The sequence below is a fragment of the Leucoraja erinacea genome, chromosome 35 (assembly GCF_028641065.1).
Source record: "Leucoraja erinacea ecotype New England chromosome 35, Leri_hhj_1, whole genome shotgun sequence".
Lineage (NCBI taxonomy): Eukaryota > Metazoa > Chordata > Chondrichthyes > Rajiformes > Rajidae > Leucoraja > Leucoraja erinaceus.
The window spans coordinates 672,430-700,157 of record NC_073411.1 but is presented as its reverse complement, the minus strand read 5'-3'; the positions used below and the strand labels follow the sequence as shown (position 1 = coordinate 700,157).

At 44.7% G+C, this 27,728-nt stretch overlaps 1 protein-coding gene across 6 annotated transcripts in view; it reads right to left on the bottom strand.

Moving 5' to 3' along the window:
- The window catches only part of LOC129713144 (STAM-binding protein-like), a 72,031-nt gene extending 46,343 nt beyond the window's left edge, over positions 1 to 25,688 (bottom strand). Inside the window, exons 1-5 of one of the 6 annotated variants that reach the window (XM_055661974.1) lie at positions 25,579 to 25,680; positions 24,996 to 25,132; positions 21,844 to 21,936; positions 14,529 to 14,749; positions 1,213 to 1,288 (exon numbers count right to left, since the gene is read on the bottom strand). In XM_055661974.1, the coding sequence (XP_055517949.1) occupies positions 1,213 to 1,288; positions 14,529 to 14,731 (279 nt within the window). In that variant the 5' untranslated portion in view covers positions 14,732 to 14,749; positions 21,844 to 21,936; positions 24,996 to 25,132; positions 25,579 to 25,680. Of the gene's footprint in view, positions 1 to 1,212; positions 1,289 to 14,528; positions 14,750 to 21,843; positions 21,937 to 24,842; positions 24,862 to 24,995; positions 25,133 to 25,286; positions 25,515 to 25,578 lie in introns of those variants that run through there. The other 5 variants (XM_055661973.1, XM_055661975.1, XM_055661970.1 and 2 more) reach the window with 5 other exon arrangements.
- Positions 25,689 to 27,728: the final 2,040 nt, after the last annotated feature.

Below are 27,728 nucleotides of genomic sequence, written 5' to 3'. Positions count from 1 at the left end.
GCAAGTGTGCTATACAATGCCCAAGGGGCATTAATGAACCATACACCCACCACCACCCCTCCCTCCCATCCCACCCCCTCCCTCCCCACAACACCCATTTCCAGTTACCCAACTATGGTCACAGTTTAGTTTAGTTTAGTATAGATTGGTTCCAAGAATGTGCCGCCTGTGGCAGCCTCGCCAACTTTTGTTATTTTTAGTGTGTCCTAGTGTATGTGTTAGTGTCTGCCGGGTGCCTTATGTCGGGGACGCTGGCGGGGGTTTGGGGGAAACCATTTCCAGTCACCTACCTCGGCGGAGATGTGACTTCTCTCCATGTTGCATTTTCGCCCCCCTCACAGTCTTTCAACTGGATTGGTGTGGCCTTCCCGACAGGATACCAGGCCAGAGCCTAGAGGTTCAGCAGGGGGCGCAGTGTGGGGTTCAACACCAGTGTTGGAGCTCCGCCCAAGGAGTACTGCTCGAATACCATGGAGCTTGGTCTGTGGAGATTCCAGCCACGGGCGTGGCACGGACTTTACCACCATGGAGCTGCCTGTGACCTTCTGTGCCTGTGGACTTGGCATTGTGAAGCCGCGGTCCCCGATAGGAAGCAGTCGATTCGGGAATTCCGATCCGTCCCGACGTCAGAGTTTCCATCATCCCAGCTAGAGGGCCTATACATCGGGCCATCCGTAGCGGCGACTACGGAGGGTGCAAGGCCCCAACCACGGGTCCACAGAAGTGCTGGTCCCACTGTGGTGGATGTTTTATGTTTAGTGTTTATTTTCTGTCATGTATTGTGTTCTTTCTTTCTTGCTGGGAGAGGACTGCTCATCCTCCTAACTTACCCTTGAGTAAAACTGCAAAATGCAGATGGCACTGCTCAACCTCAGTTGGAGTGAAAGCCACTTAATGTAATGTATTTAGAGATACAGCATGGAAACAGGCTCTTTAGCCAACTGTATCCGCTCTGATCAACAATCACCCTCACACTCGTTCTATCCTACATGCTGGGGTCAACTTACAGAAACCTATTCAGCAACAAACCTGCACGTCCTTGGAATGTGGGAGGAACCTGGATAACAGGGGGAAAACCCACATGCTCACAGGGAGAATGTGCAAACTCCACACATGCATCACCCGTAGTCAAGATCAAACCCAGGTCGTTGGCATTGTAAGGCAGCAACTCAACTATGTGCAATCAAGCACCAAAGGAAGTGATTCACTTACTTTTACAGTTTCCTTTTTTTCTGGTACGACAATGGTTTTATAATCCCGGTGTTTAGGTACCTTTTCCAAGAACAACCTGCACAGTAAATTGAAAAACAAGAGTGACTTAGTGGTTACAGGAGAAACAAAGGTGTAAATGCACACAAAGTTGTGTGGCAGCAACACAAGTACAACAGTGATCAGCATTGCCTTTCTACAACTACAGTAAAATCTGTACGTTTGTGATACAAATAACTTGTGTGGCCATATTTTCCAAATAATCTCTGGGTATGTTGCTGCTGAACTTACTGCAGTCTTGCCTCCACGTCACCAGATATCCGTCCCATTGTGCAGCACAAGAGCAACTCCCGGGATGGCAGGACTGTCATATGATGAAAGAATGGAGCGACTGGGCTTGTATTCACTGGAATTTAGAAGGATCAGAGGGGATCTTACAGAAACATATAAAATTATTAAGGGTTTGGACACGCTAGATGAAGGAAACATATTCCCGATGTTGGGGGAGTCCAGAACCAGGGGCCACAGTTTAAGAATAGGGTAGGCCATTTAGAACTGAGATGAGGAAAACCTTTTTCACACAGAGATTTGTGAATTAGTGGAATTCTCTGCCTCAGAAGGCAGTAGAGGCTGATTCACTGGATGCATTCAAAAGAGAGATAGAGCTCTTAGGGTTAGCGGAGTCAAGGGATATGGGAAGAAGGCACGAATGGGGTACTGATTTTGGATGATCAGCCTACTCCTGCACCTATTGTTTCTATGTTTCCCAGAGCCCTATACAACTGCAGAAGAACCTCTCTACTTCTATACTGAACTCCTCTTGTTGTGAAGGCCAACATTCCATTAGCTTTCTTCACTGCCTGCTGTACCTGCAAGCCAACTTTCAGTGACCGGTGTACAAGGACGCCCAGGTCTCGTTGGACCACCCCCTAACCAAGCCTAACCCCATTGAGATAATAATCTGCCCCCTTGTTTTTGCCACCAAAGTGGATAACCTCACAATTATCTATATTATACTGCATCTGCCACGCATCTGCCCACTCACTCAACCTGTCCAGGTCATCCTGCAACCTCCTAACATCCTCTTCACAGTTCACACTGCCACCCAGCACTGTGTCATCCGCAAACGTGCTAGTGTTGCTCCTAATTCCCTCTTCCTAATCATTAATATATATGGTAAACAGTTGAAGGCCCCAACACCGAGCCTTGCGGCACTCCACTCGCCACTGCCTGCCATTCTGAAAATAACCCGTTCTCTTTGCTTCCGGTCTGTCATCCAATTTTCTTTCCAAGTCAACACCCTACCCCCAATACCATGTGCTCCAATTTTATTCACCAGTCTCCCATGTGGGACCTTATCAAAGGCTTTCTGAAAGTCTAGATACACTACATCCATTGGCACCCCTTCATCCATTTTACTTGTCACATCCTCAAAAAATTCCAGAAGATTAGTCAAGCATGATTTTCCTTTCATAAATCCATGGTGACTTGGACTAATCCATTTACTGCTATCCAAATGCCCCATTATTACCTCTTTAATAATTGACTCCAGCATCTTTCCCACCACCGAAGTCAGGCTAACTGGTCTGTAATTCCCCGTTTTCTCTCTCGCTTCTTTCTTGAAAAGTGGGATAACATTAGCTATCCTCCAATCCACAGGAACTGATCCTGAATCTATTAAACAATGGAAAATGATCACCAATGCGTCCACTATTTCTAGATCCATCTCCCTGAGGACCCTGGGATGCAGTCCATCAGGCCCAGGGGATTTATCATCCTTCAGTCCCATTAGCCTACCCAATACTATTTCTCGCCTAATTAAAATTTATTTTAGTTCCTCTACCCCCTTAGATCCTCTGTCCCCCAGTACTTCTGGGAGATTGTTTGTGTCTTCCTCAGTGAAGACAGATCCGAAGTACCTGTTCGACTCTTCTGCCATTTCCTTATTCCCCATAATAATTTCACTCGTGTCTGCCTTCAAGGGACCCACATTGGACTTTGTTACTCTTTTTCCCTTAACAAATCTAAATAAGCTTTTACTGTCCTTCTTTATATTCCTGGCCAGCTTCCCTTCGCACTTCATCTTTTCAGCCCGTATTGCCCGTTTTGTTTCCTTCTGTTGTCCTATGAAAGTTTCCCAATCCTCTGGCTTCTGGCTTCTCTTTGCTGTGTTATACATCTTTTCTTTTAGTTTTATTCTATCCCTAACTTCTCTTGTCAGCCACGGTTGCCTCCGACTCCCCTTAGAATCTTTCTTCCTTTTTGGAATGAAATGATCCTGTGTCTTCCGGATTATGCCCAGACAATTCTGCCATAGCTGTTCCATAGAAACAGGTAATAGGTGCAGGAGAACTCCCTCTTTAATATAGCCAATGAACTGGCCTCAACTACCTTCTGTGGCAGAGAGTTCCAGAGATTCACCACTCTCTGTGTGAAAAATGTTTTTCTCATCTCAGTCCTAAATGATTTCCCCCTTATCCTTAAGCTGTGACCCCTTGTTCTGGACTTCCCCAACATCGGGAACAATCTTCCTGCATCTAACCAGTTCAACCCCTTAAGAATTTTGTAAGTTTCTATAAGATCCCCCTTTAATCTCCTAAATTCTAGCGAGTACAAGCCGAGTCTATCCAGTCTTTCTTCATATGAAAGTCCTGACATCCCAGGAATCAGTCTGGTGAACCTTCTCTGCACTCCCAATAATGTCCTTCCTCAGATTTGGAGACCAAGTACACAATACTCTAGGTGTGGTCTCACCAAGACCCTGTACAACTGTAGTTGAACCTCCCTGCTCCTATACTCAAATCCATTTGCTATGAATGCGAACATACCATTTGCTTTCTTCACTTCCTGCTGCACCTGCATGCCTACTTTCAATGACTGGTGTACCATGACACCCAGGTCTCGTTGCACCTCCCCTTTTCTTAATCGGACACTGTCATTCCTGCTAGTTTCCCTTTCCACTCTACCTTGGCCAGCACCCCTCTCTTGCCTTCATAGTCCCCTTTGTTCAACTGCACCACTGCCACTTCCGATTTAAACTTCTCCTTCTCAAATTGCAGATTAAAACTAATCATATTATGATCACTACCTCCAAGCGGTTCCTTTACCTCGAGTTCTCTTATCATATCTGGTTCATTGGACAACACTAAATCCAGAATTGCCTTTTCTCTGGTCGGCTCCATTTCAAGCTTCTCTAAGAATCCATCTCGGAGGCATTCTACAAACTCTCTTTCGTGGGGTCCTGAACCAACCTGATTTTCCCAGTCTACCTGCATATTGAATTCCCCCATCACCACAGTAGCATTACCTTTGTTACATGCCAGTTTTAACTCCTGCTGCAACTTACACCCTACATCCGAGCTACTATTTGGGGGTCTGTAGATAACACCAATTAGTGTCTTCTTGCCTTTGCAATTCCACAACTCAATCCACAGTGACTCTACCTCGTCAATTCCACAAGGGAATGAATTCCATTCCTCACCAGAAGAGCTGCCCCCCCTCCTCTGCCCACTTGCCTGTCCTTTCTATAGGATGTATAACCCTGAATATTAAGTTCCCAGACCCGATCCTCCTGCAGCCACGTCTCGGTAATCCCCACAATGTCATATCTACCAACCTCTAACTGAGCCTCAAGCTCATCTACTTTACTTCTTATACTTCGCGCATTCATATACAATACTTTTAATTCCTTACGCATCTCACCATTCACATCGATCCCTACTACACTTGGCCATATTTTGGTCAATAGATTCTCTGATCATTGGTCACAAAGCTGACAGCAAAGTAGCAGTCTTTCTTCCTACTTTACCTCAGTGACTCTACTTCATACAGTTCTGAGATACAGTGCCCTCCATAATGTTTAGGCCAAAGACCCATCATTTATTTATTTACCTCTGTACGCCACATTTTGAGATTTGTAATTAAAAAAATCACATGTGGTTAAAGTGCACATTGTCAGATTTTATTAAAGGGTATTTTTATACATTTTGGTTTCACCATGTAGAAACTACAGCTGTGTTTATACATAGTCCCACCATTTCAGGGCACCATAATGTTTGGGACACATGGCTTCACAGGTGTTTGTAATTGCTCAGATGTGGTTAAATACCTCCTTAATGCAGGTATAAGAGAGCTCTCAGCACCTAGTCATTCCTCCAGTCTTTCCATCGCCATTGTAAACTTTTATTGCTGCTTATCAACATGAGGACCAAAGTTGTGACAATGAAAGTCAAAGAAGCCATTATGAGACTGAGACACAAGAATAAAACACCAGCCAAACCGTAGGCTACCCAAAAATCAACAGTTTGGAGCATTATTAAGAAGAAAGAGAGCACTGGTGAGCTCACTAATCGCAAAGGGACTGGCAGACCAAGGAAGACCTCCACATCTAATGACAGAAGAATTCTCTCTATAATAAAGAAAAATCCTCAAACACCTGTCCGACAGATCAGAAACATTCTTCAGGAGTAAGGTGTGGATTTGTCAATGACCATTGTCCGCAGAAGACTTCTGAACAGAAATACAGAGGCTACACTGCAAGATGCAAACCACTGGTTAGCTGGAAAAATAGGATGGCCAGGTTACAGTTTCCCAAGAAGTAGTTAAAAGAGCAACCACAGTTCTGGAAATAGATCTTGTGGACAGATGAGATGAAGATTAACATATCAGAGTGATGGCGAGAGCAAAGTATACCATATAACATATAACCATATAACAATTACAGCACGGAAACAGGCCATCTCGGCCCTACAAGTCCGTGCCGAACAACTTTTTTACCCTTAGTCCCTCCTGCCTGCACTCATACCATAACCCTCCATTCCCTTCTCATCCATATGCCTATCCAATTTATTTTTAAATGATACCAATGAACCTGCTTCCACCACTTCCACTGGAAGCTCATTCCACACCGCTACCACTCTCTGAGTAAAGAAGTTCCCCCTCATATTACCCCTAAACTTCTGTCCCTTAATTCTGAAGTCATGTCCTCTTGTTTGAATCTTCCCTATTCTCAAAGGGAAAAGCTTGTCCACATCAACTCTGTCTATCCCTCTCATCATTTTAAAGACCTCTATCAAGTCCCCCCTTAACCTTCTGCGCTCCAGAGAATAAAGACCTAACTTAATCAACCTATCTCTGTAACTTAGTTGTTGAAACCCAGGCAACATTCTAGTAAATCTCCTCTGTACTCTCTCTATTTTGTTGACATCCTTCCTATAATTGGGCAACCAAAATTGTACACCATACAATTGTACAAGATTTGGTCTCACCAATGCCTTGTACAATTTTAACATTACATCCCAGCTTCTATACTCAATGCTCTGATTTATAAAGGCTAGCATACCAAAAGCTTTCTTTACCACCCTATCTATATGAGATTCCACCTTCAAGGAACTATGCACGGTTATACCCAGATCCCTCTGTTCAACTGTATTCTTCAATTCCCTACCATTTACCATGTACGTCCTATTTTGATTTGTCCTGCCAAGGTGTAGCACCTCACATTTATCAGCATTAAACTCCATCTGCCATCTTTCAGCCCATTTTTCCAAATGGCCTAAATCACTCTGTAGACTTTGGAAATCCTCTTCATTATCCACAACACCCACTATCTTGGTATCATCTGCATATTTACTAATCCAATTTACCACACCTTCATCCAGATCATTGATGTACATGACAAACAACAAAGGACCCAACACAGATCCCTGAGGCACCCCACTAGTCACCTGCCTCCAACCTGATAAACAGCCATCCACCATTACCCTCTGGCTTCTCCCATTCAGCCACTGTTGAATCCATCTTGCTATTCCTGCATTTATACCCAACAGTTGAACCTTCTTAACCAACCTTCCATGAGGAACCTTGTCAAAGGCCTTACTAAAGTCCATATAGACAACATCCACTGCTTTACCCTCGTCAATTTCCCTAGTAACCTCTTCAAAAAATTCAAGATTAGTCAAACATGACCTTCCAGGCACAAATCCATGTTGACTGTTCCTAATCAGACCCTGTTTATCCAAATGCTTATATATATTATCTCTAAGTATCTTTTCCATTAATTTGCCCACCACTGAAGTCAAAATAACAGGTCTATAATTGCTAGGTTTACTCTTAGAACCCTTTTTAAACAATGGAACAACATGCGCAGTACGCCAATCCTTGGGGACTATTCCCATTTCTAATGACATTTGAAATATTTCTGTCATAGCCCCGGCTATTTCTACACTAACTTCCCTCCATGTCCTAGGGAATATCCTGTCAGGACCTGGAGACTTATCCACTTTTATATTTTTCAAAAGTGTCAGTACTTCTTTTACTTTGAACCTCATAGTATCCATAGCTACTCTACTAGTTTCCCTTACCTCACATAATTCAATATCCTTCTCCTTGGTGAATACCGAAGAAAAAAAAATGTTCAATATCTCCCCCATCTCTTTTGGCTCTGCAGATAGCTGTCCACTCTGTCTCTCAAATAGACCAATTTTATCCCTCGTTATCCTTTTGTTATTAATATAGCTGTAGAAACCCTTTGGATTTACTTTCACCTTACTTGCCAAAGCAACCGCTTATCTTCTTTTAGCTTTTCTAATTTCTTTCTTAAGATTCTTTTTACATTCATTATACTCCTCAAGCACCTCATTTACTTCATGCTGCCTATAATTATTGTAGATCTCCCTCTTTTTCCGAACAAGATGTCCAATTTCCCTTGAAAACCAGGGCTCTTTCCAATTTTTACTGTTTCCTTTCGACCGAACAGGAACATAAAGATTCTGTACTCTTAAAATTTCCCCTTTAAATGTCCTCCATTTCTCTTCTACATCTTTCCCATAAAACAAAATGTCCCAGTTCACTCCTTTTAAATCATCTCGCATCTCATCAAAGTTAGCCTTTCTTCAATCAAAAATCTCAACCCTAGGTCCAGTTCTGACCCTCTCCATAATTATATTGAAACTAATGGTATTGTGAACACTGGACCCGAAGTGCTCCCCAACGCATACCTCCGCCACCTGTCCCATCTCATTTCCTATACAGGAGAGAAGGTACTGCCCAAGATCCAAAGCATGCCATCTCATCTGTGAAACATGGTGGTGGGGGTGGTATGGCCTGGGCATGTATGGTATGGTACTGGCTCACCTATCTTCATTGATGATACAACTGCTGATGGTAGTAGCATAATGAATTCTGAAGTGTATAGACACATCCTATCTGCTCAAGTTCTAACAAATGCCTCACAACTCATTGACCGGCGGTTCATTCTACAGCAAGACAATGATTCCAAACATACTGCTACAGCAACAAAGGAGTTTTTCAAAGCTAAAAAATGGTCAATTCTTGAGTGGCCAAGTCAATCAGCCAATCTAAACCCAATTGAGCATGCCTTTTATATGCTGAAGAGAAAACTGAAGGGAACTAGCCCCCAAAACAAGCATAAGCTAAAGATGGCTGCATTACAGGCCTGGCAGAGCATCACCAGAGAAGACACCCTGCAACTGGTGATGTCCATGAATCACAGACTTCAAGCAGTCATTGCATGCAAAGGATATGCAACAAAATACTACTGACTACTTTCATTTACATTGCTTTGCTGTGTCCCAAATATTATGGTGCCCTGAAATGGGGGGACTATGTATAAACACTGCTGTATTTTCTACATGGTGAAACCAAAATGCATAAAAATTGCCTTCATTAAAATCTGACAATGTGCACTTTAATCACCTATGATTTTTTTCTATTAAAAATCTCAAAGTGTGGAGTGCAGGTGCAAATAAATAAATGATGGATCTTTGTCGCAAACATTATGGAGGGCACTGTGGCTATGGCCTTTCCAAAAGGGATATGAAAAGACACAACAAACACTTTAAAAAATGTGTGCAGTCTGCACTGGAAAGCCAAAATTTCTCAGGTGTATGTATTGAACTAGAGAGCAATCCTGAACTACTTTCCATCTCATTTGGATACCTTCAGACTTTCTTTGATTTGATTTTACTGGCTTTATCTTGCACTAAATGTTATTCCCTTATCATGTATCTGTACACTGTGAATGGCTGGATTGTAATCGTGGCTCGATTGTAATCGTGTGTTGTCTTTCCGCTGACTGGTTAACACGCAACAAAAGTTTTTCACTGTACCTCGATACACGTGACAATAAACTAAACTAAATTGCTTGCAGTTTTACTCCTTCATCCTTACCCAGGACAGTAGCAAATTCTAGTGCGCAACAGCACCATTTGACTTTGTGTTGATTACTGCGTTGTCTCATAGAACACAGAACAGTGCAGCACAGGAACGGCTCATTCGTCCCACAATCTTTGCGCTGAACATGATGCCAAGTTAAACCGATCTCATCTGCCTGTACATGATCCATATTATCCCTCTATTCCCTGCATTTCCATGCTCCTATCAAAAAACCTTGTAAATACCACTGTTGTTTCTGCCTCCACCACCACCCCCCAGGCAATGAGTTCCAGGGCCCCATCGTTCTCTGTGTAAAAACCTTTCCGGATCATCTCCATTATACTTTCATAGAAACATAGAAAATAGGTGCAGGAGTAGGCCATCCGGCCCTTTGAGCCTGCACCGCCATTCAAAATGATCATGGCTGATCATCCAACTCAGTATCCCATCCCTGCCTTCTCTCCATACCCCCTGATCCCTTTAGTCACAAGGGCCACATCTAACTCCCTCTTAAATATAGCTAATGAACTGGCCTCAACCACCTTCTGTGGCAGAGAATTCCAGAGATTCACCACTGTGTAAAAAATGATTTTCTCATCTTGGTCCTAAAAGACTTCCCTCTTATCCTTAAACTGTGACCCCTTGTTCTGGACTTCCCCAACAACATGGGGAACAATCTTCCTGTATCTAGCCTGTTCAACACCTTAAGAATTTTGTAAGTTTCTATGATCCCCCCTCAATCTTCTAAATTCTAGCGAGTACAAGCTGAGTCTATCCAGTACAAGCTGAGTCTATCCAGTACAAGCTGAGTCTATCCAGTACAAGCTGAGTTTATCCAGTACAAGCTGAGTCTATCCAGTACAAGCTGAGTCTATCCAGTACAAGCTGAGTCTATCCAGTACAAGCTGAGTCTATCCAGTACAAGCTGAGTCTATCCAGTACAAGCTGAGTCTATCCAGTACAAGCTGAGTCTATCCAGTAGTGGAAACAAAGAAATGTAGATGCTGGTTAATACACAAAGAAGCACAAAGTGCTGGAGTAAATCAATTGGTCAGGCTGCCTCTCCGGAGAATATGGATTGGTGATGTTTCAAGTTGAGACCCTTCTTTAGAGTCTTGGTCTGGAACCAAGCGTGGAATCCAGGCGAGTTGACAGCCCTGGCCTGCTGATGGCCAGTTGAGAGGTGAGGATCGGCTGAGTTAATGGTCTTGAGTAGCCGGAATACAGGCAAGGGTCGGCGGCAGGCATGGCCTGGAAGTGGCGGAGGAAACAATGTGGCCTGGTAGTGGTGGCAGCAGGTCCAGCCTGGAAGCAACCGTGGAGGCTGTGCAGGTCGGCATTGGCAGCCCGGCCTAGAAGTGGCCAGGGAGGTGGTGCAGGCCAGGGATGGTGTCAGCAACCTGGCCTAGTATCGGCCGGAGATAATGTTGGCAGCTCGGCCTAGAAGCGGCCAGAGGTTGCGTCCGCAGTCAGGACAGGAAGTGGCCGGGGAGGTGGTGTGGGCAGGTCTGGCCAGCCGGAGAAGGTCGATAGGTCCATCCACAATAAAGAGATTCTGGTATAAAGAGGTTCATAAAATTGACGGTTTACTAGACTTATCATCTCCCTTCAAAGTGCGGCATTCCAGAGAAAACAATCCAAGTGTATCTAACCTCTCCTGTAGCTGAAACCCTCTTTAATACAAGCAGCATTCTGATAAACATCCTCCACAGCATTCTCAAAGTCTCCATATCCTTCCTCTAATGGGACGACCAGAACTGCACACAATACTCTAAATGAGGCCTAACTTTACAGATCTACATCTGTCTCAATTCATTGCTATCCTGGAAACCTTCCTCATTTATGAGAAGATTGTAGACAGGCTGGGTTTGTTTTCCCCTGAGAAGAGATGGTTGAGGAACAATCTGATATTATAAAGAGTTACACAGCATGGAAACAGGCCCTCCGACTAAACACATTCATGCCGACCAAGTGACAGATCTCCGCTACTACCATTCGACTGTTTGGCCCATATCCCGCTAAACCATTCCTATCCATGTACCTATCCTAGTATCTTTAAATGTTGTTATTGTACCTTTACCTCAACTACCACCTCTGGCAGTTTCTTCCATATATCCACCACCCTGTGAAAATGTTGCCCCTCAGGATCAAGTTTAATCTTTCACTTCAAACCAATGCTCTATCCTGGGTAAAAGTCTCTGTGCATTTATTTCCCTCATGATTTTATACGCCTTTATAAGATCGCACCTCCACCTCCTGCACACCAAGGAATAAAGTCCAAGCCTGCCCACCTTTTCCCTATGGCTCAGGCACTTGCATACGGGCGACAACCTTGCAAATCTTGGATGCTTCCTCTGGCAGGGTTGCCAAAATTGTACATGGTACTCCATATGTGGCTTCACCAACATCTTGTTAAACTGTAACTCAATTTCTATATTTAATAGCCCGATTAATAAAGGTCAGCATGCAAAAAGTCTTCTTCACTACCCCATCTACCTGTGATGCCAATTTCAGGAAACAATGTACCTGTGCTCATAGATCCCTCTGCTCTACAACACTCCCCCTGAGATACCATTTACAATAATGATGCCAGGAATGAGTAGGCTAACCTATGATGAGCATTTGTCGGCACTGATCTGGCACTCACTGGATTTTAGAAGAATGAGAATTGAAACATACAGAATAGTGAAAGGCTTGGATAGAGTAGATGTGGGGAGGATGTTTCTATTAGTGGAAGAGTCTAGAACTCCCATAGCCTCAGAATCAAAGGACGTTCTTTTAGGAAGGAGATGAGGAGAAATTACTTTAGTCAAAGGGTGGAATTCTTTGCCACAGAAGTCTGTGGAGGGCAAGTCAGTGGTCAGGCAGAGATAGATAGATTCTTGATTAGTACAGGTGTTAGAGATGATGGGGAGAAAGCAGGAGAATGGGGTTAGGAGGGAGAGATAGATCAGCCAAAATTGAATGGCGTAGACTTGATGGGCCGAATGGCCTAATTCTACTCCTGACACCCGATCTTATGACCTTATTCAATGTGACGGATTGAATTTGTACGGTAATATTTGAAATGATGAACAGATATTGATACCATTGTATCACGGTTCCAGGATGAAGTTTTTTTTTTGGGGTGTGAAGCTGTTTGTACAGATTTTACATGGGATTAAATGGCACAGGTCATTCTCCAAGTAGTGTTCTTCCCATTGCGTCTCCTCTGATGGAACTATCTGCTCACATCTGACATAAATGACTTATTAGCACTATTCTCCAGGTCAGGAGTATGAGATCCAAGCCACACATCATGCTTTGAGCGAGCAACCAAATTGCCCTCCAGAGCAGCAACAAAAACTAGTCTATCGTCGTCACCGTTAAACCATACAGACCATAGCTTCTTGAATAGTATGGGTGCCAGGGGTTACGGGGAGAGGGCATGAGAATGGGGTCAGGAGGGAGATATAGATCAGCCATGATTGATTGGCAGAGTAGACTTTATGGGCCGAATGGCCTACTTCTACTTCTATCACTGATGATCTTATGACCTATGACTTCCCAATACTTTCTGTGTGTGTTTTTTCTTTTGCTTTTTGAAATGTGGCTTAAGAAGCGGGACTTAAACAAAAATGTGTGTTCTATCCTGCAGACAGAGGAATAGGTCAACCCGTCGTTTTCTGGCAGGAAAAGCTAACTGTATGCAAAGGCTGTCTAACAACTTTTAAGCAAAATACTTTGGGGAATCCTTGATATTGCCCACATACTGCCATTTTTTTCTTTAAGTATTTATACACAGGATCTGGGCGTAACTGGGTGGTTGACTTCAGGAGGGCGGGGAAACAACACCATACACCTCTGCACATCGACGGAGCTGATGTGGAAAGGGTCAGCAGCATGAAGTTCCTAGGACTACATCTGTCTGATGACCTGACGTCCACGGCCAACACCACAGCTCTGGTCAAGAGAGCCCAGCAGCGACTTCACCCTCTCCGAAGACTACGTAAAGCAGGCCTCCCCACTACACACCTACAGACTTTTTATAGGGGGACTGTCGAGAGCACACTGACCTACGGCATCACTTCCTGGTTCGGGAGCTGCAAGGCGTACGAACGGCACCAACTAGACAGGATAGTGAAGACCGCAAGCAGGATTATTGGTGCTCCACTCCCCTTCCTGCTGGACATATACAGGAAGAGATGTATCAACAGAGCCATCTCCATCATCAAAGACCCTTACCACCCATCGCATGACATTTTCTCCATCCTCCCATCTGGGAAGAGGTACAGGAGCATTAGCTGCAAAACCAGCAAGATGCTCCTAAGCTTCTTCCCACAGGCTATAAGACTGTTAAATGGACTTTGCCCCCTGCCAAGTATCGCGCACAAACCCCCACACTGCAGCAGAGCCACTGTTGTGCCGCTGCCGGTCGGAACGGCTGTTGAATGTTTAGTAGAGTGTTAAATTTGTTCATGATACATGTATTTTTTATTTCTATTTATTTTTTCATGCACACTGAATGGACACTGGTTGAGCAACGTTTTTTTGTTTCCTCTGGGTATGCGAATATTCAGGAAATGACAATAAAGATATACAATATACAATACAATACAATACAATAACTGGCATTTGTTGCTTATCACAACTTGCCTTCACAAGAGTCTCTTTCCTGATGCACAACAATAGGTGATGTTTTGGATCAGGACCCTTCTTCAGACTGAAGGGTCTGCAACAACATCCTCCACAGATGCTGCCTGACCTGCTGAGTTACTCCATAACTGTGTGTGTTTTTTTGGTAAACCAAAACCTGCAATTTTTTGCATCTCCAATTCATAAAACAAAGAAGTCGGACAAAGTGATTGGCCTGTGACAAATGAACAGGCACATTTTCAAGTCAGAAAAGTTTCCAACTGCTTCAATATTTCTCCATTCTCTGATCTCCACCAGCACTTGAGCTATGCACACGATAACACAAACTCCAAACAGTTCCATCTTGAAGGAAAATTTGCAGATGGTGCTGTAGTGTGCATAACTCGTACTGGTGGAGCAGACAGGCTGTGGAAGTATTGAAGCAGCGTTGGAAATCTGTTGAAGAACACCTTACAGATAGTACACAACTCTAGAACTGCAACACAGGGCAATGGGATTGTTGAACTTACGTGATGTATTTATTGTAAAGCACGAACGCACTTTCCAGGTTGCCTTCATCCACATACACCGCAGCCATGCGAATCATTTCAACACCAGAGCGGAAGTACCTCCGCAGAGGGACATCATCGTTGATGTCGACAGAGCTTCCTTTCTTTGTGAGGGCTCGCACACGCTCCTCGGGAGATAAACGAACATCAGAGTGTTCTGGCATCGTAACCAAACCACTCCACTGCATGGAAAGGACGAGAGCAACACATCACACAACAATTAGCACACTATTTCATAGACCTGGAAAAGGTCTTTTGGTAAAAGGGTCAAGAACCCAGACACACAAAATAAGAGTGATTGCCAAAGGAACCAAAGTTCTAGATTCTCTTAAAACATCCTCTCCACGGCCAATACTTTACACGGTATTCAAGCAAGTGGGCAGAGAAATGCCTTCTGTAGGAGGCCCTTGTGTTGGTCAGGGCACCAGTGAGAAAACTGCCAATCCTGTTTTCAGCACTTTCATCTGATCTGACACTGGGGTTTCTGATGACCAGTTCTAGGCATCGCTTGATAGACAGGCAGAAATCAATCAATCAATCAATCAACCTTTATTGTCATCTTGCAAGCAACAGTTGTTACAGTGCAAAATGAAAAGACGTTTCCCAGTGAATAGCGGAGCATCGCACATGAAATTTAAACACTTCACACATAATAACACTAAAAACAATCCAGTCCCTGATGGAACAGTGTAACAGAAAGACTTCATAAAGGATGCAGAAAATCCAAGCTCGGGGGACTTAACATGTGGATGGACTTAACATGTGGATGGGCTGGTTACACTTGGACCAGAGGAGGTTGAAATGGGATCCAGGGGAAGTATTCGCAATCATGACGGGGATACATGAAGTGGTAGAGAGAAAGACGTCTTTTGGTGGAAGGGACAAGAAACCAAGATAATTTCAGTGAATGCCAAAGAAACCAAAGTTCTCAACTCTCTTAAAACATTATTTCCACATCCAATACTTTGCACGGTATTTAACCAAGTGGGCAGAGAAATGGCAGATAATGTTTCAACCAGACAAGTATGAGGTGAAGCCATTTGGGAGGTCAAATGCAAGAGGAAAATGTACAGTAAATTGCAGGGATCTTAGGCATGTTGGCCTTCATAAGAAGAGGAGTTGAGTATAGGAGCCAAGAGGTCCTTCTGCAGTCGTACAGGGCCCCAGTGAGAACACACCTGGAGTATTGTGTGCAGTTTTGGTCTCCAAATTTTAGGATGGACATTCTTGCTATTGAGGGAGTGCAGCGTAGGTTCACAAGGTTAATTCCAGGGATGACAGGACTGTCATATGTTGATAGAATGGAACGGTCAGGCTTGTATACACGCTTGAGGCAGGAAACATGTTCCCGATATTGGGGGAGTCCAGAACCAGGGACCATAGTTTAAGAATAAGGGGTAAGCCATTTAGAACGGACATGAGGAAATACTTTTTCACACAGAGGGCTGTGAATCTGTGGAATTCTCTGGCTCAGAAGGCAGTGGAGGCCAATTCTCTGGATGCTATCAAGAGTGAGTTAGATAGAGCTCTTAAAGATAGCGGAGTCACCAGATATGGCGAGAAGGCAGGAACGGGATACTGATTGTGGATAATCAGCCTTGATCATATTGAATGGTGGTGCTGCCTCGAAGGGCCGAATGGCCTACTCTTGCATCTATTGTCTATTGTCTATTGATATACAAAGAGATCTTGGCAGTGCAAGTTCATAGCTCCCTGAAAGTGGCAACACAAGAAGATAGTGGTAAGGAAGGCATATGATACCCTTACATCTCGATCAGGGAATGGAATGTACAAATCGGGAAGTCACACTACAGCTATAAAACTTTGGTTAGACCATGTTAACTGTTTTTTATGCAGCTTACATCACCATATTACTGGAAGGATGTGGAGGCATTGGAGAGGGTGCAGAAATAATTCACCTTTGGACATTGCATGAATTGGGGAGTATTTGCTACACGGTGGAATTGGACAAACTTGAATAGTTTTCCATGGAACATCAGAGGTTGAGGGGTAACGTGATAGAAGCATATAGAATTATGAGAGACATAGATGTGGGTAGAAATGTCAAATATTAAAGGGCAAAGGTTTAAGATGGGATTGGGAAAATTGAAAAGAAATTCATGATGCAAGCTTTGTTTTATTTTACACAGAGTTTGGGTACCTGGAGCACGCTACCATGGGGAATGGTGGAAGTAGGTAAAACAGCAATGATTAAGAGGCATATGAACAGGCTGGGGTGGGGATATATCCTAACTGGCTGCATCTTGGCCTGGTACAGCAATTTCAATGTACAGAAAAGCAAAAGGCTACAGAGTTGTGGCTCAGCCCAATACATCACGGGCACAACTCTCCCTATCATTTATATGAGGCACTGTCCCAAGAATGCAGCATTTATCACTAATGATCCGCACCAACTTGGCCATATCCCGTACTTCTTGTAGCTGCCATCAGGCAAGAGGTACAGGAGCCTGTAGTCGCACACTACCATGTTCAGGAAGAGCTACTTTCCTACAACCATCAGGTTGCACAACTTTAATCCTACCGCAACAACCAAACACTATGGACCACCTCTAGCATCACGTGGACTCGTTTCATAATTGTGTTTTGCACTAATATCTTATTTTTAGCTGTCTTTTTCTTTTCACTGCCCCGTAGAATTTAAATAATTTATACATACTTTGTTTATTTGTGTTGCCCGAGTCTACCTGTCTGTGATGCTGCTGCAAGCAATTTTCATTGCACCTGTACATCACTATACTTGTGCAAATGACAAGAAACTCAGCTTGACATTTGTTGCTGATTTTGCTTCATCCTCTAATCTTTCCACCCTTTTCCTGTTCATATTGGAATTCCTTGGTGAACTCGACTTGACACCCATTTTTATGCAATTATATACTTTTTTGAAGTTATCTTCAACTATTTTTGAATAACCAGATGGAGCATCCTCTATGTTGTTTTCACTCATTCCTTCTCTCCAGAAATGCTGCCTGCCCAGCTGAGTTACGCCAGCATTTTGTGTCTATCTATGGTTTAAACCAGCATCTGCAGTTCCTTGATACACATTTTGTCTGCTCCACTGTGAAATCTACTCAATGTCTACCTTGAAGAAATGTCCTCCTCTCTCCGACGAGAGTTCAGCTACCCAATCCTTCCCTTCAGAGATGCTGCCTGTCCAGCACTTTGTGCCAATCCTCCATGTGGAGTTGTTATTGTTATGTGTCCATCTTGCATAAAAGGGCAGAGGCATTTAGCAAGGCACATAGTTGACTTAACGACTGGCATGATAAATGCCGTTTCTTGGATAGGAGGAGATTGGACAGTGATGTTCGCAGGTTTCAATGTTGGGGGCGCTTGCTTTTCAAAAATCTATATTAAGGACCTAGATCGTGCATGCCATGATTTTAAAATTTGCTGATAACACAAAACGTAGCAGTATTATGAAATGGAAGGAAGACAGATTCAAACATGCCAGTAGAAAGGGACGAGCTTGTGGTGAGATGAAGATGATAGAGAGAATGACGAGAGACAATATAATAAGAAAGGAAACTCATCTGAAAGGCTCCTGGGGTTCAAGTGTACAAGTAATTGAAAATGGCAGCAAAATACAAAGTGCTGGGGTAACTCAGCGGGTCAGGCAGCACATGTGGAGGGAATGGTTAGGCAACATTGTAGTTCAAGGCCCTCTTTGGATTGATTGCGGGGGGTGGGGGGGGGGGGGGGGGGGGGGGGGGGGGGGGGGGGGGGGGAAAAGGGGGGGGTGGGACAAAGATTGAACCCTTGAACATAATCCCCCCTTTCTGTCATGGCTGTGTCCCTCATAGCCAGTATTTTGGGTATGTTACATCAGGGGATAAAATTGGCATGTAAAAATGGCAATGCTAAGGTGGTCATGGGAGATTTCAATATGCAGGTAGACTGGATAAATCAGGTTGGTACTGGACCCCAAGAAAGGTAATTTGTAGAGTGCCTCCGAGATGTATTCTTAGAGCAGCTTGTAGTCGAACCTACCAGGGAAAAGGCAATTCTGGATTTAGTGTTATGTAATGAACCGGATTTGATCAGAGAACTCAAGGGAAAGGAACCTGTAGGAGGTAGAGACCACAACATGAGGGAGGAGCCGGCCAAAGTTGACTGGAAAAGGACCCTCGCAGGGTTGCCGGTAGAACAGCAATGGCAGGAATCCAAGGGAATTATCCGGAAGATGCAGGATCTATTCATTCCAAAGAGGAAGAAAGATTCTAGTGGGAGAAAGATGCAACACTAGCTGTCAAGGGAAGTCAAGGACAGTATAAAACTAAAAGAAAAGGTGTATAACATAGTAAAGATTAGTGGGAAGCTAGAGGATTGCACTAATTGCCAATATTACCCCGCTGTACAAAAAGGGAGCAAAGCAGAATAATGGGAAATACAGGACAGTTAGTCTGACTTATGTGGTTGGCAAGATTTTAGAATTCATTATAAAGGATGAGGTTACAAAGTACTTAGTTCACTATAAAGAGGCCAGTCAGCATGGTTTTGTGTAGGGAAGGACTTGCCTGACAAATTTGCTGGAATTCATTGAAGATGTAAATAGCAGGACATGCAAAATAGAGTCAGTAGATGTTGTTTACTTAGATTTTCAGAAAGCCTTTGATAATGATTACCACCAGGGGGCGCCACACGATGGAAGCCTCACCAACAGTCTATCCTTTCATCTTTTTTTTAGTGTGTTTTAAAAGTTTGTGTTAATGTTGTCTGGTTTGTTTTATGTGGGGGTGGGGGAGGGAGACGGAGGAAACTATTTTTCAATCTCTTAACTTGCCGGAGCTGCGATTGTTTTCCGGATCGTATCTCCGGTCACTCTACGGCCTAACATCATGGAGCTGGCGGTCTTGCTCGGGACTGGCTTTAAGCCCCACCGCCGGGACGTGGACTTACCATTGGAGCCAATCCCATGCCTGAGATCGACGCTCCAACCACGGCCTGGGGATTTAACCATGGAGGAGCAAGCAGTCTCGGGTAGAGACCGATGTCGGGAAGCTCCAAACGACGCAGAAGGTTCGACCAGCCTCGACCCGGGGTCAGATCGTCCGGCGCGGGATAGCTGACATCCCACCGATGCAGAAGCTTGATCGCCTCGAACGTGGAAGGCCCGAACGCCGCTGGCAACAGGAGCCAAGATCATCCCGTCAACGGAAGGCTCGAGGCTCCCGACCGCAGGAGAACAAAGAAGGGAAGAGAAAACTTTTTTTCCCTTCCATCACAGTGAGGAATGTGGAGGACTCACTGTGGTGGATGTTCATGTTAACATGTATTTTGTGTGTTTCGTTGCTTTTTAATGGTATGGCTGTATGGCAAATCAAATTTGTCGTATGTGGCAAAACATACTCAGCTAATATAGTATGATTATGATTATGATTATAAGGTGCCACACGTGAGGCTGCTCAGGAAGATGAGAACCAACGGTATCAAAGGGCAGATACTAGCATGGAAAGCAGGTTGGTTGGATGGCAGATAACAAAGAGTGGCAATAAAGGAGGCTTTTTGTAGTGACTGTTGGAGTTCTGCAGAGGTCGGTTCTGGGGCTGCTGGTCTTCCCGTTGTATATTAATGATTTGGATGAGGGGATTGAAGGCTTTGTGGCCAAGTTTGTGGATGATACAAAAATAGGTGGATGGGCAGGTAGTGTAGAGAAAGCAGGGACTCTGCAGAAGGACTTGGACAGGTTGGGAGATTGGGCAGAAAAGTAGCAGATAGAATATAGTGTAGCAAAGTGTGGAGTCAGGCGTTTTTGTAGTAGGAATAAAGGCGTAAACTATTTTCTTAATGGGGAGAGAATCCAGAAATCGGAGGTGCAAAGGGACTCGGGAGTGCTGGTGCAGGATTCCCAAAAAGTTAATCTGCAAGTCAAATCAGTAGTAGAGAAAGCAAACTCAATGCTACCATTTATTTCAGGATGGATTGTATAAAAAAACAGAGATGTAATGCTGAGGCTCCATACGGTGCTGGTAAGGCTGCATTTGGAATATAGTGAGCAATTTTGGGCACCATATCTGAGGAAGGATGTGCTGGCTCGGGAGAGGGTCCAGAGGAGGTTTACAAGAATGATCCCAGGAATGAGTAGGTTAACCTATGATGAGCATTTGTCGGCAATGGGCCTCTACTTGCTGGAGTTTAGAAGAATGAGGGGGGACCTAATTGAAACATACAGAATAGTGAAAGGCTTGAATAGAGTGGATGTGGAGAGGAAATTTCCATTAGTGGGAGAGTCTAGGACTAGAGGTCATAACCTCAGAATTAAAGGACATTATTTTAGGAACGAGATGAGGAGGAATTTCTTTAGTCAGATGTGGTGAATCTGTGGAATTCGTAGCCATAGACGGCTGTGGAGGCCAAATCAGTGGATATGTTTAAGAGATAGATAGATTCTTGATTAGTACAGATGTCAGAGGTTATGGGGAAAAGGCAGGAGAATGGGGTTAGGAGGGAGAGATATATTAGCCATGATTGAATGGTGGAGTAGACATCATGGGTCAAATGGCCTAACTCTAACAACGGGATGGGTCTCGGCTGCATCCTGTAGCTCTGCTCTTGCTCTTCCCCCCAGAAGCAACAACAAGGACAGAGCTCCCCAGTCCTCACCCTTTAACCTACCAGCCTCTGCATCCAACACATCATCCTCCAACATTTCCATCATCTCCAACATGATCTCACCACTAATCACATGTTCCCATATCCACCTTCCGCAGAGACCACTCCCTCCGCAGCTCTTTGGTTCACTCTTCCCCTCCCACCAAAACCACCCCCTCCTCAGGTACCTTCCCCTGCAACAGCAAAAGTTGCAACACCTATCCTTCTACTGCCTCCCTTGATTCCATCCAGGGACAACAACAGTCCTTCCAGTTGAGACAAATGTCCACATGCACCTCCATTAACCAAGTGGCTGTTTTGTTGAACATTTACGCTCAGTCTGCCAAGGCTTACCAGATCTCCCAGTTGCTAATCATTTTTAACTCTTTCCCATACTCCCTTTCTCTCCTGGGCCTCCTCCACGGCCAGAGTGAGGCCACGGGTAAATTGGAGGAACAACACCTCATATTTTGCTTAAGTAACTTACAACAAAGAATGTTGAATTCTCTGAGTTGAATTCTCCTTAAAGTTGACAGGTACACGGGTAGGACAGATTTAGAGGGAGATGGACCAAGCGCAGGCAAGTGGGACGAGTGTAGCTGCGACATTGTTGGGCCAAAGGGCTTGTTTCCACACTGTATCACTCTATGACTCTAAGTGGCAGTACCTTGAACACGTGGAAACAAAGAAGTGCAGATGCTAGTTTAAACCAAAGATAGACACGATCTGCTGGAGTATCACAGCGGGTCAGGCAGCATCCCTGGAAAGAATGAATGGAATGAACGTTTTAGGTTGAGACTCTTCTACAGACTTTTTTTACAGAGAGGGTGGTAGGTATATGAAACTAACTGCAGGAGGAGGTAGTTGTCACAGGTTCTATCGCACCAATCGCAACAGGTCCATGGATAGGATAGGTTTAGAAGGATATGGACCAAACGCAGGCAGGCAGGACTAGAGTAGATGGGGAATGTTGTCCAACAGAGACAAATTAGGCTGAAGGGACTGTTTCCACCCTGTACGACTCTATGACTCTCCTCTCTCTTAACCAGGTTAACCAGTTTAACAGTTCACAGACCGAAAGGCCTGAATGACAATAAAGGAATCTAATCTAATCTAATCAATGATATTTGATAGTTTTAGCAACAAAGTTCTAGCACTTTGTATCTATCTTTGCTATAACCATCACCTGCAGTTCATAATTATTACATTAAGTGACAGTTGCTTGCAGGTGAAGGGGATTTGATTGGCAGATGGGAGGAGTGTGACAAAGGTCAGAGATGAAACGAAGATAAAAGGATGTCAGGCAAGGAGGGAAGAGGAGTAAATGTCAAACCAGAAGACGGGATATAAGTGGTGGAAAGATGGGAACAAGACACGGTGTGGAGAAGGTTGACAGAGCATGGGATAAATGGGTGCCGACAGCAGAGCTGCCAACTCTCACGCATTGAGCGTGAGACCCACGCATTTCGCCCAATTTCACGCTCACGCTGATCACAGAATTTCTCACGCTCTCATGAAAAATTCTGTGATCAACGAGAATTTCAAAACTAATATCAACTGCATGGGCCGCGGGTGTTCGAGAGCCGGGGCTGAGGGAGGGATGGAAACAGCAGCAGCGGGGGCAAATGCGGACGGGGAGCTGAGGCTGGTGAGTGTTTGCCAAGCTGGCAAGTCGCTCGCTGCAGCTCCGGCCATGAAGCAGCCTCATTTTCTCCAACCACCCCCATTTGAAGGCCACTATCTTTCACTACTTCTACCCAGTGCTTGGTATCTACTTCCAGCAGCCACTGGTTGTCCTCCAGGTTGCACCGAGCTGCAGCCTGGTCCATGCCGGTCACCAGGCGAATTCGGCACGGAGACTCTCACGGCAGCGACGCCTCTGACGGCCCGGGACTCTTGTATTTCTATTCAACCTGTTCTATCCATTTATCAGTCTTTCTTAAATGTTGGGATAGACCCTGCCTCAATTACCTCCTCTGGTTACTCCTCAAAAATACATCAAACAAAAAACATTTAAATCATACTTCTACAATGCACTAAAACATGAGTTTAATACATCAAATTTCAAAAAGGTCCCTACCGTGGGAGGGGGGCACCCCTCTCCCACACTGGGTTGCTCCACCCCCAAGGCCAGTGATCACTCAGCCTCCCTACTTTCAAAAACGCTCCGCGGCCCCTGGTTCAGACGGAGAGCACTGCCAGATGTGAGCGGGGAACTGAGGCCAGTTGTCCGTGATGTCTGGATCAGCGCTTCGTGTTTCGGAGTTGGCTAATGTTATTGATTTGTAATTAGCCTTAATTGTAATTAGTTGACAAAACCTTAATTTATTAATCCGGAATATCCAGGGGGATGGGATAAGTGTAATATTAAAATGACATGCAAGGTGTCAGGCTGTCTGTCACAACATACAGCCCCGATAACCCATTATCTCCTTCAGTTAAATATTGGGAAGGTAGCACTATTGTCATTTGCCACTCAACTATTATATTTGTTTACCTCACTGATTATTTCCAAATTATTTCCCCGCCCAAATTCCTTTCACAGGTTGAATAGAAATGTCCCCAATCTCATTGTGTAATCAGATGTAATCATAATGTTTATGCGCTTGTTCACAGAAGGAGCATATTTTAAAGGAGTGATAGAGATACTTGCAAGGGAATGTGTGAGGAGGTTATTATTTGTCTTTAGCTTTAGCTTGAACCAGGACATCTGAAGATTCAAAGTTTAATATAGTAATTGCGTATCATTGTTGTGTTATGAATATCACAGAAAATAGTATGTACTCTCTAGATCACATTAAATAGAATATTATTGCTTAAATATATAGTTATTGGACTTTGCATTTTGGAAAAGTCCCAGCTGAGAGGAAGACAGTAAAATACTGAAAATATTGGGGGTGAAAATGACTTCAGGACAGTTTGTTAGGAAAATGAAGGAAATGGTAACAGAATATTTATACAGCTGAGTGAGTAAAATTTTATGGATAAAAAATTACGTTCAACCAATTGATTACTTATTTTACAAAGTAACTAGCATGTTAGATAACAAGGAAGCCAATGGATGCAGCAAATTTTGTTATGCAAAATTTGGTCCGTGAAGTGCCCCATTAAGCATTAGATAAGCACCTGAGGACTTGAACGTAATAGTTTAAGTCCAGGTGGTCAGATATGGGGTTTTATGTGTGGGCCAGGTATATTGTCAGTGCGGAGGGGCTAGGAGCAAGGCCAAGGGTGCATCCAGAGTCAAGGTCTGGAACAGTACTAGGTGTGCAGTCAAAGCTAGGATAATGGGAGTGTTCAGCAAGGGAACCTAAGCAGGTAAGCCGTTATGATCAGGGTAGAATAAGGTGTAAGGCTGAACAGGAACGAGAGAAGGTATGCAACTAGAGTCAGGGTCAGGAGTAGTACCAAGTGTGCAGTGAGACCCAGGTTGGTCAAGTGATTGATTACAAGCTGACTTCCATACATGAATACACTAAGATCATCCCTGTGCTGCACCTGTTGATCAGAGCCTGGCTCTACTATGGAATATAATTAGGAATGTAATTTAACCCAACCTTATTCATAGCTAATCCAATTTAAAGCATAAATATTGCATTAAAAAAGACTCGCAACAGTATGCACCAGATTGCACAATTTCAAGCTGAAAATGCAAAAGCTTCGTACCAATGGGAGGTGAGGCTCGGGCTTGGTCTCTCTCATTTCCCAACTCTCACCCAATGTTTGCAGCCCTGCGACAGAGAAGGGGCACAGGAAGAGGAGTATGGGGGGAGGAGGGGGAGGCATGTTAGTTGAAGCTGGAGAATTCAATGCTCATACCCTCTGGTTGTAAGTTACCGACACAGAACATTAGGTGTGCTGTTCCTCCAGTTCGTGTGGCTCACTCAGCCCGGATCAGAAAGGTTCGTATGGGAATGGGAAGGTTAGCAACCGGGAGATCCAACACACCGAGCGACCTGAACAAAAATGGCATTTACAAAGCAAATAAGGCAAACACAATTGTGGTCTTTAACAATATAAGCATACTGTATATAAACAAGACGGTCGTGCTGAATCTTTAGAAATGACTGGCCCTGCCTCAGCTGGAGTTTGGTGTTCAATGTTAGCTACCTCAACATGGAGAGGATGTGATGGTAGGGCTGGAGAGAGGTGAATGATGCTCAGAGAACATTTGTTGTAAAAGAGGAGATAGTGGAGTTCGTGGAGACCCGGGAGCGCGGGCGCCGGGCGGAGACCCCGGAACGGGACGACTAGGTGCAGCCGCGGGGCGGGGTTGGCCAGTCACCTACACAAGTGAAGGCGAGCGTACAATGACCGCTGCTCGGACCCCCGGGGACTGGGAGCGGCGCCCGCAGAGACAGCATTACTACAACGGGCCGAACGGCCCCCGCTCTTCACTCACCCGCCCGGATCCCTGCATCGACCACTAGGCCGCAAGCCCCGCCCCTCCCGCATCATCAACACGTAATTACGTCGCAAACCACCCCGCTGCACCATTGCGTCATTGCGCCGCGACTTCCGCCCCTCTACGTTGTCACGTGACAGCTCCACCTCCGGCCAATCACAGGCTGGTCCCGCACCTCAGCCGTCCGATGACCACAGATGACTCTCCTCCAATCACAGCTCGTGATCAATCAGCACAGCTTACCGCCGCCCAACAGCCAATCACCGCTCGCGGTATCCGCCCGGCGACCAATTGGAATAGAGGCCACCCAGTGCCCGGGACTGGGGAGCTCGTCACTTCCTCCCGGCACGCCCACACGATGCTCGTCTCCGGGACACGGATCCAGCACCAAAGGCCCGAGCGGCCTCTCCACAGATGCTGAGTGACCGCTGAATTACTCCAGCACTCTGTGTATCTTTTTGTTAACCGGCACCTGCGGTTCCATGTTTCTCCTCCCTGCTCTCATATGGATTTGCCCCACCTCCCCAATGCAGCTTCAGCCCACTTGCCCAATAGCCTGTTTCCATGCTGTGTCACTAGAGATCAGGCAGCATCAGTGGAGGGAATGGAGAGGCGACATGTCATGTCGGGAGCCTAGATGCTGCCTGACCTGCTAAGTTACCCCAGCGCTTTGTGTTTAGCTCAAGATTGCAGCTTGACTGGTCTGTCTGTGGCCTCCTGCTTTGTTACAACAAACCCACGAAAAGCTTCAGTATGGGCGCATTGCAGCCACCTGAACTGATTCTCAAATTCTCCAACCTTATGTTATTTTGTCTATCAGAACTGACCACTTCTGCCAGTCATCCATCTATGATTTGGCCTATTTTCTCTTTACATTGGTATGGTCTAGCTTTGGGCATATCTCACGGTTCTCGTGACAGAAACCTTTAACTGCCACACTAACACTTGGTCTCATCCCATCACAGATATTCCCTTTATTTAATCCATCATACGTACACTTTGTCTGTTACTGGAAACTACACTGCTTTAGAAAATACATGCAGGTACAGGAAGCTGTGAAGAAAGCTAATGGGATCTTGGCCTTCGTTGCAAGAGGATTTGCGTTTAGGAGCAAGGAGGTCCTACTGCAGTTGTACAGGGCCCTGGTGAGACTGCACATGGAGTGAGTGTTGTGTGCAATTTTGGTGTCCTAATTTGAGTAAGGACATTATTGCTAATGAGGGAGTGCAGCGTAGGTTCACCAGGTTAATTCCCGGGATGACGGGGCTGACATGATGAAAGAATGGGTCGATTGGGCCTGTATTCACTGAAATTTAGAAGTAATGAGAGGAGATCTTAAAGAAACATAGAATTCTTAAAGTGTTTAAGAAGGAACTGCAGATGCTGGAAAATCGAAGGTACACAAAAAAGCTGGAGAAACTCAGCGGGTGCAGCAGCATCTATGGAACGAAGGAAATAGGCAACGTTTCGGGCCGAAACGTTGCCTATTACCTTCGCTCCATAGATTCTGCTGCACCCGCTGAGTTTCTCCAGCTTTTTTGTGTACCTTAGAATTCTTAAAGAATTGGACTGGCTAGATACAGGAGCATTTTTCCCGATGTTGGGGGGTCCAGAACCAGCGGTCACTGTTTAAGAATAAGGGGTAGGCCATTTAGGACTGTGATGAGGAAACATTTTTTCACCCAGAGAGTTATGAATCTGTGGAATTATCTGACACATAAAGCAGTAGAGGCCAATTCACTGGATGTTTTGAAGAGAGAGTTAGATTTAGCTCTTGGGGCTAAAGGAATGCAGAAATATGGGGAAAAAGCGGGAACGGGGTAATGATTTTAGGTGATCAGCCATGATCATATTGAATGGCAGTGCTGGCTCAAAGCGCCGAATGGCAAACACCTGCACCTATTTTTCTATGTTTCTATGCTTTATCTTTTTCTAAGGTTCCTGGACTTTGGTTTAGAGAAAACCCACTTTGTCACAGGGAGAACATGCAAATTCCACATAGACACCACACAAGGTCAGGATCTAACCCGATATTTAGCACTCGGGCATCAGCTGCGCCATTTTGCCTGTGCACAGATGCTGCTGGCCTGCCGAATGTTTCCAGCATTTTCTATTTTATTTCATTTTCTTATATTATTTCAAATGTT